We start from the raw sequence: 15,237 nt of genomic DNA, 5'->3' as shown, positions 1-15,237 counted from the left end.
TTTCTCCAAGGTGGCTTCTCAGAAAAGAAAGAAAAAAAAAACACATGTAGAAAAAGTAAAATGAAGAACAAACATAAAGTGCTGCCTTCGTGTTATATGAGCGTTATAAGGATTTCATTTGTGCTCATGTCACGATCCAAGCTTTAACTAGATAACTGGAGAAAGTCAAATTTCTCTGAAAGCTTCTACATAAATATCTCTCACTAATAAGGAAGAACCTCAAAACCAAACACTCTGGTTTCACATGAGCCAAAAACGCTGTTAAGTGTTAAAACCCTGATTTTACGAGTGTGTTTTATGACCTGAATGTGACTGAATTCTCAATTATGCACAAGTTTAAGCCTCAATTAAACTTAAACAAGTGAGAAATACAAAAATTCACCTCCTGTACAGTTGGACGAGGAACTCAGCTGTAAAGACCAAAACACATCTAATGTGAAGTTGGACATTTTAACATGGAAGTCCATGGGCATTATAGTCATTATATTATGGTCATTATATATACAGTATTACAAGAAGTGCAGTTTTTGCTTCTTCATCTTTCAGCTTCAGAGCTTCCTGCTCGGGTTCATCCACCATCAAGTTGAAAAACTGAACATTATCACTTTCCCATAACCCTGCAGGGACTCTAGTATTGGACTGTATTAGTTTAGCGTATCTAATAAACTGTTCAATAAGTGCATTTCAGTCAGACAACTCAGGAATGAGAACAAATCATTTATTGAGCGTAAGCATGGCAAGCTGAAGCTCAGCATGGGTATCCTTGAGCATGGCTGCAGCAGGTTTGACGTCAGACTGTCTCGGTTATTCGTTCCCTGAATGATCTGCTTTGCCAGACGTTACAGGGAATGAAGCAGACCCCCGCAGGTGGATGCTGGGGAGGAGGTGGGTTTGCAGTAGGCAGCAGCAGCAGCAGTAGCAGCAGCAGTAGCAGCAGCAGCAGCAGCAGTAGCATCATAGCCAGGGATGAGCAGGTAAACTGGGGGGTTTAAGTAGTCCGCCCTATTTGGATGAGGAGAGCATGTGACTGATCAGCTGATCAGGATGCATGCAGTCGTCTGCCTGAACTAGCTCCGCAGGCTTTGCATCACGTGTAGCCACCTTTGTTTGTCTGTTAACTCGTCTCCCAGGGCAACAGCAAATGGAAATTTACCATTTTAAAGGCAGGGTTGGAGATCTTATTCTGGAGCTTTTTTTTTTTTTTTTATTAAATTGTTTGAAATCGTCTTCACACCCCGAGTGCAACCAGTTAATTAAATGCTTTTTCACAAAAATGAAACAAGTCAGTCACCTGTGGGACGGACAATCCTGTAAAGACACCATCCAATCATCTTGAACGCCACGTTTAAGTCAATTGGATCGTGATGTGTCAATCAAGCTGCTGTTTCTCTCCCTCTTTCCTCTGGGTGTACCGCTGTTCTTGCACAAATCGCGTGCGTGATCATAGTCTTCAATGAGTTACGATGTGGAAAAGACAACAACAGTGATCTAGTGCAGTGGTTCTCAACCTTTTGTACATCAAGGACCCCTAAATTGACACAAATTAGACCACAGACCCCCATTGGACCACATTTAGAAGTAAACACCAGAAATGCACATACTATATTTGTTCTAAGACTGAAGAACATTACTTTTTTATACTTTTAAATTAGGGCCGATGGCGTGAATTTTTGGAAATATTATAGAGAAATTTCTGGAAAAAAAGTGGTCCAATTTCTCCAAAAACATTTAAAGGTGTACAGAAAAGAAAATTGAATTTAAGCCCACTCTGGGTCATAAAATTAGTGTAATAACTCATCTATCAGACGATGTAGGCCAAACTTTGTGCAAAATTCTATTTTTGAGTAAATCCGGGATGAAAGTGTGTATTTTAGTGTAGTTTTTTTTTCGCATTGGATAATGCAGGCGCACGGATTATACGTCAGCCTGTACACGATTCACCAGCCACTGATATTGGATCCGTTATCCGTCATTCAAACGTCTGACACACGCACACACACACCGAGCTCGGGCTCGCCCCAAGCTTTGAATATCCCGCCCGCTCGATAACGACCAATCAAATTCGTTTTCCTTACTCGGGTAAACTCATGTTGCAGCTCGTGACAACTCGGCGCGACAAACAGGACAAACGGCCATTTCTGTACACCTTTAAACATTTCTAGGAAGAAGTGATAAAAATTCTCAAAAAAAAGTGAAAAATAAAAAACAGTAGCCAAAAAATGTTCTCGAAAAAAAAAGTGGTAAAATTTCTCATAAAAAATGTTCAAAATAAAAATTAAAAAGTAAACATTTTCTCAAAAAGTGGTAAAATTTCTAAAAATTTAAAAATAAAAATCTAGAAAAAGTGGTAAAGTTTCAAGAAAAAATCGGGGACCCCCTTCAAATCTCTCAAGGACCCCTAGGGGTCCCCGGACCCCACGTTGAGAACCACTGATCTAGTGAACCACACTCCAGTCTGGTAGGTGGCAATGTTGCTCTAAGCTGGATGTTGGGTGGTTTATTATGATGTTTATTATGATGTCCAGTGTTTTCTTTCACGTGAATGAGCCGTGAGAAAAAGCTGGAGGAAAGTTAGCGATGCTGCACAGTGATACGCGACAGTATCGCGGAAAGCTGCGCCGCGAGGGTGATGAGTTGCATTTTGCTCAGTCACACTGTTCCTCCTCTCTCACGTCATCTTCACTTGTTGCTTCTGTATAACTGAGCTGAAAACTTTATCTAGATTTACTTTATCACAGAGGACGGTCGACTTCCACAGACTGCTGCTCGCCGACGCCCTGTCACCGGGGACGACTGGAGAAGATAAGCATCAAGAGGAGACAAATACATTCATCTACCCAGAATATGCATCACCTCCCAAGGTGCTTTAATAATCAGATTTCAGTCTCAAATGTTTCTCATTGGCATTTACGTTAAGTTTTTTTTTTTTCTTCAGATCAAATAGATATTACGCCGCTCTAGAGACATGAAGGGGATAAAGCTGCCAGCAAGTTTCTGAAGAAGATGAATGAAGGATGGTGGAGATGGAGGAGGAGGATTAAGGAGACGCTATGATCGACTGTTCCATCCTCACCATGATTGGTCAGAAGAGTGGAGGTGAGGAAAGAGCTTCGACTTCTCTCTCTGGTTCTCGATAAAGACTACTTATCACTTTTCATATAAATTCATGAGTGCAACACTAACCAGGAGTGTTAATATTTAAATACCACATAGAAAAAATTCACCATATCCATGTTTGGTTCCTTTTTTACCACAACTTTACCTATACGATCTGACAATTATTTTTTTCACTTTAACCTACTTTATTAACATTGGGCCCAAAAATCACAGAGTAGTATCAGCTGATTCAACCACTTCTATCTGTTTTGTAAAATGACAAAAAAATCCGACGCCTGCCCATCTCATCCCACTTTTACGCTATATATATTTTTTTGCGATATCAAATTAACTCTATAATAATTATCTCTGGTTTTACATGGTCTGTCAAAGTCTAACAAAAACCGTTTTTTTCACTCGTTAGGTTTCAAGTGAATGTGTTTTCATCCATCCATCCATCCATTGGCTGTACAGTTTACTAATGAAGGGTCATAGAAGCTGAAGCCAATCGCAGTCAGTCACAGGGAAGATCATAGGGCCGACATAACACTCACATTCACACCTACAGGCAAAAGGGCTTTATGCACAGCTCCACTACTTCCTGAACTTAAACAAACTCCTTTACTTCCTGTTTGTTCAATAATGTAAGACAGGAAATAAAGGAGCTTGTTTAAGTTCAGGAAGTAGTGGAGCTGTGCATAAAGCCTGTTGCCTGTAGGTGTGAATGTGAGTGTTATGTCGGCCCTATGATCTTCCCTGTGACTGTGAATGGCTGCTATGACCCTGCATTAATAAACCGTACAGCCAGTGGGTGGGTGGATGGATGAAAACACATTCACTTGAAACCTAACGACTGAAACAACCAGTTTTGACTCTAATTAACCCAATGAAGCTGCAGAACCACCCATGCAAACTCCACACAGGAAGACCTCAGACCTGGAGGTCAAACCCAGAATCAAACTGCTGCGAGTCCACAGTGTTTCCATAATAACCAATCCTGAGTGAAGATATAGTGTTAGGGTCCACAGCAGGTCCTCATTGCAGCTACATTGGTCCAAGATCTTCATATATCTTTAGATGTTTGTGATTATTTTCATCAAACTGTTGAACCACTTCCTTCTGACTTTCTTTGCCGTCACCTGTCTGTGTGAACAACTTGGCTCTACTTCACGGTGCACGATGCATCAGCTTGAAATTACTCTCCAGGAGTTTGGCCTATCTACAGTATCTATTTTCCACATGATGACTTGGGCTCCTGCGACAGACCCTGCTGTTGATAAAAACCTGAATTAATGTGGAGTCCCCAGCGGAGAGGAAAGAGAAGGAGGCGGCGGTGGTGGTAGCAGCAGCAGCAGCAGCAGCAGCAGCAGCAGCAGCAGCAGCTCTGTGTGCAGCCAGGAAAAAATGCTTACTTCTCTGGAAGTGTGATCAGTCAGTGAGAGCGGGAGACCAAAGAACCTTCGAAGAATAACCGTGACACCGTCTTCTCAGTGGGGTGGAGGGGGTTGATGGGATATACATCAAAGTCCGCTCTGTAATTGGGCGTATCTCCACTGAAGGCAGACAACGTCGTAGGGGCGGCAATTTAATGTCACATCAGCAAAACAGTACAAGGCTACAGAAGCCCCGTTAGTTCTTTCTTTCTCTGGTCCTCCACAACTTTTTTTCTTTTTGTCACTTTCTAGTTTTACACTCAAACTTTGCCAACTTTAATACAAGTCTGCTCCTTGTTTGCTGCACTTCCAGCCAAGACGCTCAGTGTTTCTGGCAAACCTCAGGTCTCCATAATTAATAACCTTGGCATCCAATATGTTTCTAATCTGGGATGTGGTTGGGGAGAGGGAGGGGGGAGGGTTGCTCAGGACGTACGGACAGAGATTACGCCACAATACAAATAACAGTTTGATCATCCCCCTCTCCCACCGTGGAGGACATGCTCATTAATCACGCCTAAAGAGCTGAATAAAGTAGCCGCCTCGTGTGTGTGTGTGTGAGTGAGGAGCCAGAGGACGGAAAAAGCAAAGAAATTTAGTTTTATTGTGATGCTTCCTGCCGGCCGTCTCTTTGTATTCGCTCTCGGTGATGTGGAAGGTGGTGGTGGCGGCGGCAGTGGGCCCCATCATCTATCTGCTGATGGCTGTGCCAAAAGGTATCATCCATTTCTCGTGTAGTTTAACCTTTTCAGATCCTCCTCAGGTCTCTGCGGGGCCAAACGAGGGAGGCGTCGCCCCCCCGCGGGCTGCAGCTTTACCGAGCACCAAAGGTTAAAACACGGAGAGGCATGAAATCACCATTCAGCTCTTGACACGCGCCTCCAGAAATTTCCCTCCACTTTCCTTTATGTTGAAAATGTTTGACTTCGCCCGTGATTCCCTAACCACAGAATGCCAAAAGGCACCAAGTGTGAGATTACTCCATCGAGGGAATGCTTATCGAGAGGCAGCAACCCCCCCCCCACCCAACCCAACCCAACCCAACCCACCCCACACCTCCTCCTCCTCCTCCTCCTCGTCTCCCTCCTTCATCCATAATTGCTTTCCAGGCCTGCACTGGAAAGAGCCTGGAGCGGTGTTATGTTTGGCGGGAGCAGAATGCACTGGAGATAAGTTGAAATCCGAGACTATGCCCCAATTGGGACCAGTGAGATATAACGAAACCACTATTCTCCTCTCTTCAGTCAAAACGGAGCATTTTTAGCATTCTAACAAGGTCTCTGCATAAAAATAGCGGTTATCTGTCAGTAATGTTTTGTGCAGCTCTCCTTGTAATTTAAAAACTCCTAATGGTACGAAACACAAAGACAGACCTCACACACACACATATGCACACATGCACAAAATATATACACACACACTCAGGCCCACAGACTTCACAAACACTGTTAGTTCGCATAAGGCGACTACAGAGTCCTCGGCCATAACGGTCTAATTGAGGAGTTTTCTGTCTCTCTATCAGCTGGCTGACTGCGTAGCAAAAAACCCTAATGAACGGTGAAAAATGGTTTTGTTGCTCGGAGAAAACCACAGAAGATGTGGCTGTCTGAGATGAAATATTTAACATCTCACTTCTCCAGCTGTCACTAAAGCTGTGGCTGGGAGAGAGATGCCTTGTCATGTCTCCTTGGCACAGACGACTTCGTTCTCCTTGGCTCTTGCCTCCCAGCAAAGCGTCGCTAGAGTCAGAAGAGAGTGTTTCCAAGCCCAGATATGTCTAGAAAAAAAACAAAACAAAACAAAACAACTCTGTCCTGAGTTTGTGCACGAGACGCTGCTTGGTAAATGTCTTGATGTCTTAGTGGAGCCGTCTGAAGCTGCACGACGTTGGCATCTCCAACGTCGCTCCAGTGTGAACCTGCCTGCAATTTTCTTTAGCAGCACTGTGAGGCTGAAATTTGACGGATGATTTCATTTCATTTTGATGACATTTTTAGTGCCAATATTTTAATTTGTTTGATACATTTCACTTGACTCGATGCAAAATTTTAGCCTCAGTTATGCTGCATGTACTGCTAATGGGCTCTGAGTTCTGGGTTCGTTCTCCAGGCCTGGAGCCTTTTTCTATGTGGAGGTTGCATGTTCTCCCTGTTCCTGTGTACAGTAGGTTCTCTCCTTCCTCCCCAGTGATGGGAATAACAGCGTTATATAAAAAACAGCGTAATAAAATAACGGCATTACTAACAGCGCTACTTTTTCCAGTAACGAGTAATCAAAATAGTTACTGTTTCCCCCGTTATAACACCGTTACCATTACTGACAATAAAATGCGCCGTTGACTCAAGAAGCCCCGTCACAAAATAAAATACACCTGTTAAAGTGTACGTTACAGTGCATACACAATTTTTTTCAATCTATCGACTAGTCGGAAAAAAGCTGTTTAACTTGAAGTATAACCAACTCACATATTCCTCCGCACAGACAGGCTCCACAACGCTGAGGAATACTGAGTCAGTTGGTTAGTTCCAGATAAACGAGGTTAAAGTTATGGATAGGAAGTTAGGGGGGCACGTCCAAGTGATTTGACATATTTGAGCATTTTATTCTTTTTAAAGTAATGCAATAGTTATGTTTCCTGGTAATTAGTTACTTTTATAATGCAGTAATTCAGTTACTAACCCAGTTACCTTTTGGGGAAAGTATCAACTATAACTATTTACTTTTTAAATTTTCTTTAAATATATTTATATATATTTTGGGGCTTTTTGCCTTTAATGGACAGTAGCTACAGTTGAGACAGACAGGAAATGGGGAGGCAGAGAGAGGGAGAATGATATGCAGCAAAGGGCCGTCCGAGTCAGGATTCGAACAAGGGAACCGCTGCGGCGAGGACTACAGCCTCTGCATATGGAGCGTCTGCTCTACAAACTGAGCAAAACCACGCCCCAACTAATTACTTTTTAAAAGTAACATGCTCAACACTGTTCCTGTCCAAACACATGCTCCATTAGGTTGATTGGTAACTCTAATGTGTGTGTGTGAGGTTGTTTGTGTCTTTGTGTGAGTCCTGCGTTGGGATGGCGACCTGTACAGCTTCTCTGTGACCCAGCATGAATAGCTAATGGACGGTTGGATGAATCTTTTGTTTACTTTTGTTAGCATCGCTCTCCAAAGTGCAGCTCCACTGATCTCACATCCAAAGCTTGTTTCCTGTTGCATATGTGGAAAAAAGAAAAAGAAAAAAGAAGCTGCTCTTGGCTCCAGAGGAAGCCGCGTGATTGTTTTAAAAATCTAAATAAATCTGTGGAGTTAGATCGGAGTGAATTCTTCAGCCTCCGTAGCCAGCTCCTCATCTTTGCTTCAGGCTAGCAGCTTGAGGCTACTGGGATAAGTACTAGGCTGTCGGTGGTGGAGTTGCATCATGCTGGCAACCTAATTAAACACAATATATCTAGTAGTTCTGCTGCATTTATTTTGATCTTCGTCCTCTGTTTAATCTGTGAACTGCTCCTTTAAGTGGAGTCTCACAGCTCCGAGCGCGAGCTTCGACTCTTAGCCGTGTTTGTTCAGGAGCCAAAGGTTTGACTTTTAATCATATGAAAAAACATCATGTCTGCTGTTCAGCTGGTTCATCCCTCTCCGGCGTGACACCGGGGCGTCCCGCGTGTCTGATAAGGCGCCGCGCTCTCGTCTGCTGCACAGAAATCTCCTCCATTACTCCGTCTCCACCTGACTTGCGGGATATCAGTTAGGAATCTGCATGATTCTGGTGTCAGAGAGGCAATCAAAGGGAGACGCTTACACTGCCTCATCCTCACATCTCCACTGAGAGACAGGGCAGAGTGGTTTCCTCTCCTCCTCCTCCTCCTCCTGCTCCTCCTGCTGCTCCTGCTCACCGAGGAAATAAAAAGCAGGATAGTGCTGGAAGAAAGGAAACCCAATGGGATTTCATCCTCTATCTCTCACTCCTGTGTCTGCTTGCTTCTCCCTCCTTCTTCCCTCTATCGCCCCTTTTCTCTCCGGCTGAACCTTTTCCTAGGTCCTATACTGTATTCTCTTTATATCGTTCCCTCTTTCCTTAAACTTCCCTAGTTTTGTCCTCTTCTCTCATTCTCTTTGCCCTGACTCCACAAGAGTTTCTTCGCCTTTTCATCTTTGTCCTGCATTTCTTTCTTTTGCTTCCTTATCTCATCCTTCACGGCACAAGTTCAGCTCCGAACCAGCGCGGCCGGCTGCACAGATAGAAATAAATTAGCCTTTATTCTGACCTGAATCAAACATGCTGCATTAAAAGTACTTTATAGGATTTTATGGATTTCAGATGCACAAATAGGGTCAGTGATTTCTAAAAAATCTTACAATTTCAGTTCATAACCTGACATGGGTGGTGAAACATTTATTTTTAATGTTCGGGGAAATGTTTTAGCATCTCGGCCAAAAGTCTGCACTAAACTTCAGCGAGCTTCAGAACGGCTTCTGGGCTGTGATGAGTTTTAATACTCTGGTGGAAGATAAAGTGAAATGGTCAGAGGCTGACTGGCACTGCACCCTGCGTGCCAGTCAGCTGATATCTCAGAAAGATCAATATGGCAGAGAGGTCAGCGAGCAAAAATGAAGAAGACAAATGTTCATGTCTGAGTTTTTCTTTTTTTTTTCTGTCTTCCAAACACCAATCATTTAGCGCCGCAGGAGAACAAATGTGAGGCAAGGCCAACAACTTTTTTTTTTACACTACTACAGTAGATACATCCGCACAGAGAAAGCTCATCTGTGTTGTTGGACTGCACCTCGGGGAGAATACAATGGCTTAAAGATGTGAATGCAAAGAATGTGAAGGTTGTGCTGCATTATGCACAACCACATGCTGTTGTAGCGAAAGTGCATTCAAATCATAAAGCATTGATTGCAGCAGCTCAGCGTGGCAGAAAGTGAAGGGTGACATGATAGCAGGTTTGGAGAAGCGTAAATGATGCTCAGCGAAGCCGGGGCCCTAATTGATGTCCCCTGTCACCAAAATGTCAATAAGTTTATTGCCAAGAGAAAAAATAAATTGGCGGTTTACTTACAATGCTCAGCTGCTCCCGTCACTGGGAGAAAATCAATTCTCATCCATAGCCGGGGTTTACTGACGCATTACAGACAAATCCTCATCAAATCAAAACGCACACGGTCACTGACTATTGGCATTTCAGGCGGTGAGAATAAAAAGATGCCGCTGCTGCTGCTGCTGCTGCTGCTGCTGCTGCTGCCCCATCAGCTGTCTTCAGATATGACTGACTCATTTCGTATTTATTTGTGCTCCACTCGACTTCTGACAGAACTGCGTGACTCCGCTCGCCGATAATTCGGATTCAGAGACCAAAAAAAAACCAAAAACTGAACAGCCTCTGGCATATTGAGTGACAGCTCCGGACTAGAATTAACCGGGTTTTAATGTTGTCTGCCACATCATGTCCAAGATCTGCTGCATCACACCCCGCTACATACAAATTAAAGAGTTTTCACACATTAAAAAAATCATTTTCTTTTTAAATTAAATTTGTAATTTTCAAGCATTACTTACATTTGTTACAGCTAAGATCTTACTCAATGCTAAATAAATTGCTGAGATGTGGGAGGAGAAGCAGCCTCACTCCACACAGCTCCACACAGGAGTCTATTAAAGCAACCCAGTGACAAACAGGCTGTGAAAATCTGCAGCTCAAACCAATTATCTAAACCAAATTATCTGGAAGTTAAAACAAACACATGTGAAATGTTTGTTATAATTGGACCCTTGCACTGGAGGGGGAATAAAACAAAAAAAAGCATGTTTTGTACAAATATCATGAATCATACACTTCACCTGACAGGATGCAATTCCCCCCAGGACCCTACAGGCCTGGATCTGGTTCTCCTGAGATCAGCAGCCGACGCTCACGCATGAGCCGTTTTTACTGCGTTGCATTGCATGTCTGCGTATAAGGAGGTGCGTTCGTACAGTATGTGGCTCTGTCGGCTGGGTCGTTTGGTTTTAGGTGCATGCAAGCGCTCCCATGTAGACGCTCGCATGTGATGTATGATTTATGTATGACCATCCTGATCTGCACCGCTGCTTCTACGATGCTGCTCACCCCAAAGTCAAACCTCAAACCTCAAACAGCACTTTGCAGAACGGAAGACGGACTTAAAAAACTATCTATTCCTCCATTTTTAATAATGAGGGCCTCAACTAGGAGGGGCGGTTGGGGCCTCTGGTACATGTCGTCTTCTGTATCCTCTCACTTCCTGTCATCACTCCAGTGATTCTGTAAAAAAAAAAAAAAAATCCACTTCCACTCCGCAGGTCGTAATCAGCGAGTGCTGCGTATGTTAATGTTTAATCAGGAAGTAGTTCAGCAAAGTCTAATAAATGAGTCATCATTAGGATAACGCGGGGAAACTGTGGACTTGGCCACACTGTGTTCTTTGGTAACTTGTGCTGGTTTCCTGCTGCAGTCTGTTTTCTGCAGCCTTAGCAGTGTGTTAATAAGGAACACGCTGTCGTAAATAACTTTAATAAAATGCCAAAAACAAGAAGAATCATTCTTCTCACATTGAGTTTATCTTCTGTAAGGACGGGAGGAGGTGAGGTGAGGGGGGGATTTACAGCACACATTGCAACATGCAGAGCTGAAGGTAGAGAAAGTTAAGTGGGCAGAGCAGCAGCAGTTCTCCTGAGGAAACTCTGCCAGCTGATCTTTTCACAGTTATCAGCAGCCAACATTATAGGTTTCCACACTTGTTGGTTTCTGCTCCCGTGAGATTCCCTTTAATGAATAAAAGTTCCGCCTTCTGTTGCCAACTCGCATTACTTTGTCACAAGATTAAGTGACTCTTCAGAGCCCCTGGTGTTTAATTTAGCAAAAGTTCATTTACCAAGCAGGGCTAGTTTTTTTTTTTTTTTTTTCTCCGTCTGACGTACAAGAACAATGTGTGTATTGGCTTCCAAATCTGTCTGGCTGATACATGTTCACTCTGCTTGTTTGTGTCGTCCACACAGGGACAGCAGGGGGGCGGCTGTCAAATTACTCATATGCAAATCAACATATGACACATCGTCAAAGGGAGAGATGGCAGCGCCGATTGGCCCTGCTGTCCAAGCTCTCGTCAGTCGATGCCACGGACACGTCACTCAAAGAAGGGGCCGAGCTGGGGGGGGGGGGGGAGCCGGCGGTTTGAGGTGGAGGAGGGGGGGAGGGGGTCAGCGGGGAGCTTCTCTCCTTCTCAGAAGTGACTCAAATCGCCACAACGAGATGCCAGGCTCCTACAGAGTGAGACACAAGTGACCACAGAGACACTGAACACAGCATCTGATTGATCCAGTCCGACTGTGGTTGTTCCTGCTCCTTTGTAGGAGAGTTAAAGGAACCTGTTACGTCGTCTGTAACTAGACTCGTAGGTCTCGAGACCACTTTTTTTCGACAGTCTTTGGTCTTGGTCTTGTCTCGGTCTCGGGTCTCTCGGTCCCGCAATGTCTCGGACTGGCAGAGCTGTCTCGTAGGGATTTGTTGCCTACAATATCCAGGCAGGCACGCTTCTTCTTCTTTTGGATACACACACACACAATGTACTGTACTGTCTGTACTGTTGTGCCTGTAGTTGAAATAATAACAATATCATATTTATACTAAGCAGCTGAACCCAGTATGGTGCTTATGTTCTACAAAACATATGACAAAAAAATGCAAAAAAATATGGTGTAAACTAGTTTTCTCGGTCTCGGTCTTGAGCTCATCTGGTCTTAGTCTTGACTTGGTCTGTCTTGGTCAGTTCCTATCCAAATGGTGAATGACCTCTGACCTATCCCTTAACCTTTAGGCTAAGAAAACACCATGAAGAACATGAGATAATTCAAGATATTAAAGCAAAAAAAGTTCAGATGGATAATATACTACAATACTCTCTGGTCTTGGTAGTGTCTTGGTAGGCGGTCTTGACTACAAGTCTATCTGTAACGGTCTCATCATCATTGTCATCATCAACATCATCCATCCACGAGCTCTTCCCAACTTTTCCATCTCTCTAAATTCCAACCATCTCAAATCCAATTGTTGCAGAACTGTTGCAGCCGTCATCTGGGTCAGTGGTGCAGACCGCTACACAAACCACCCAGCAGCCCATCAACCAAATTGCCTGCAGAGAAGCTCACTGTTATTATATGTTGCCTTCCAAAAAGAAAAAGAAAAAAAAAAAAAACCTTTACAAGGTGATTAGGTCTGCTTTACTTGCAGCGCCTTCGCTCCCCAGTACTCACATTGATTGTTTCTCCTGCCTCGGTAAATAGCTGGAAGTCAATACACCCCTACAGTGACGTCAGGGTTCACCTAGCTCCAGGTCTCCCAGGCTTATCAATTAGAGCCATGAATGCAGCCAAGGATTTCATTTGTAGCCTAAGCTGTTATTAGTAACGACAGGTGGGTACTGAGTGTGGCGCAACACTGTGCTGGAGAAAATTGTGATAAATGACGAGAAGGAGGGGGTCTCTCTCTCTTTCTACAGAGCTGTGCAGGTTTATAGGACTACTGGGTATTAGACAGGAGGAAAGGTGTGTGTATTCGTGTGTGTGTGTGTAGAGAAAGAGAGAGGGAGAAAGTGGAGAAAGTGAAGATGTAGAGCACAAATTGGTTCCTAATGCGATAAAGTAAAAGTGGCTCCACTTTCTGAGGCTTTGGTTCCTGCTCTGCCCTGCATTAGCCACTCACACACTCACACACTCACTCATACATCACGGGCAGATGCGCACACACGCACACAAACACACATACACAAGCACACACATCTGTTTACCTTATGGTCGATGATGCCACTGTATCCCTGGAGGACCGGCGGGTGAGGCTTGGCCACCCTCACGGAGACTTCAGTGGGCCGCCGCAGCTGTTCATGCTGTCGGATGCGCGTGTCGTTCGAGTCCCTGGAAGCGATGTTGAAGCTGCCGTTGTACACGAGGAACAGGCTCGCGCACAGGAGAAGCACGAGGAGCACGGCTACCCCATGGCGCTGACGGAGACACAACAAGCAGATGCTGACAAATTAGTTCCCGAGTTCAGGCTGCACAGAGAAGCTCAACAACAACAGATGAGTGGGCGCCTGCTCCCATCATCATCATCATCATCATCATCATCTTCAGCTGGTTTGTCAATAAAAAAAAACCAACTAAACTTTCCTTATAATTCATCTCACATGCAACCAAAACTTAAAAAAAAAAAAAAAAATCTTATCGACTTAATTTAAGGGCACAGGCATATTCATGACATTGACAAGATGTCAGCCTGTTAATGATCACCTTAGACTTAGTTTGCCAGCATGCATGTCAATGCTCAGGTGCGTTCAGCGGCACATCTGCGGGCAGATTTACAGTAAAAGCACCACAGTTCCGAGGAAACTGGGAGATTTACAGTAAAAAAAAAAAAAAAAAAAGTTCACACAGATGTCCTGACCTTCAGTGTTGGAGCTGCTGCCTCATAAATCCACCTTAAATCACAGCTGGATGAGAGGAGCAGCTCCTCACATTGACACTGATAGTGGATCTGTTGTTTTTCATTATTTCACATCTGTATAAACTGGAGCAACGTGCACGAATACAAGTGATTTTAAAGCAGTTATACAAATTCAATGCACTTGCACAAATGTGTGTCTCTGCATTAAGGCGCAGATACAAACAAACACCCAGCAGCGCGCCGTGCTCCACGCTGTATAGTGTTTAGTGGGAGAGAAGCCAGAGCTTTTAGTGCCAACCAGCCCGCACAGCTGGACGTCCATTGTTCAGATCCTAATCTCTTGATCCGTCAGTGTACACACACGTACACATACACATGCACATGGCTACACACACACACACACACACACACACACACACACACACACACACACACACACACACACACACACACACACACACACACACACACACACAAACAGAGAGCAGCGTTACGGCGGCTGGAGCGCACTTCTCACAACAATGCTGGATTTGAAAGCAGCACAAACAGTTGAGTCAGTGGGGCTACGGGGCTCAAACCTTTACCATAGGTGTCTTCATTTTGCGGCGCGCTGTCTTATCGCTGCGGCTCGATGCGTCTGACTCCACTTTGTCTCATGGTCCAGTGCCGTGGTCAGTCCGTCAGTCCGTCTACTCGCAGTCCTCCTCCCCCCTCAGGATCCACTCCAGTCTGTCCGCACCGTGCCAGCCCGCCCGCCGCCGCTGCTTGTGTGTCTCCAGACCGGAGCCCAGGCGCAATTCATACAGTGGAGAACGAGGAGACAGATGTTCACTATTGTACCTCTGCTGGGTCTTAAAGCCCCCCGAGTTAGTTAGAGAGCTAGAGAGAGAGAGAGAGAGAGAGAGGGCTGAGCAGTGGAGGAGGCGCGGCACAGTTAATTAAAGAGAGTACCTGCAAGAGGGTGATAAGGCCGTTTTGTTTAATGGTTATTTTTCTGCTGAGCAATATTTGATGGGAATCTGTGCTCGGATTACTCTGGAGTACAGTGGAGCCACGACATGTCACCGCCTGACGTCTGCTGCATGAAATATGAGGTGGACTAACACACTATCACCTGTGGCTCAGAAATATCTCACATTAACACAGAGTCTCTGGTAACCAAATTTAACTATGCCGCTGGCTGAAATCCAGGAAGTAGTGGTACTTCCTGGTTGGTACTTTCTGAATTTCAGCCAGCCAGGTGTGTCTGA

General features: G+C 44.5%; 1 protein-coding gene across 1 annotated transcript in view; it reads right to left on the bottom strand.

The window, feature by feature from the left end:
• st6galnac5a (ST6 (alpha-N-acetyl-neuraminyl-2,3-beta-galactosyl-1,3)-N-acetylgalactosaminide alpha-2,6-sialyltransferase 5a) overlaps positions 1-14,661 on the bottom strand; it is a gene marked incomplete at its 3' end in the record, with an annotated part of 59,886 nt that extends 45,225 nt beyond the window's left edge. Inside the window, exons 1-2 of the mRNA XM_083990771.1 lie at positions 14,572-14,661; positions 13,338-13,547 (exon numbers count right to left, since the gene is read on the bottom strand). Of these exons, the coding sequence (XP_083846897.1) occupies positions 13,338-13,547; positions 14,572-14,586 (225 nt within the window). The 5' untranslated portion in view covers positions 14,587-14,661. The remainder of the gene's footprint in view (positions 1-13,337; positions 13,548-14,571) is intronic.
• Between the last annotated feature and the right edge of the window lie 576 nt (positions 14,662-15,237).

Source organism: Trachurus trachurus (genome assembly GCF_905171665.1).
Source record: "Trachurus trachurus genome assembly, chromosome: 17".
Taxonomy (NCBI): Eukaryota; Metazoa; Chordata; class Actinopteri; order Carangiformes; family Carangidae; genus Trachurus; species Trachurus trachurus.
Note: the sequence above shows the minus strand (reverse complement) of the source record. Positions and strands in the feature narration are given on the sequence as shown.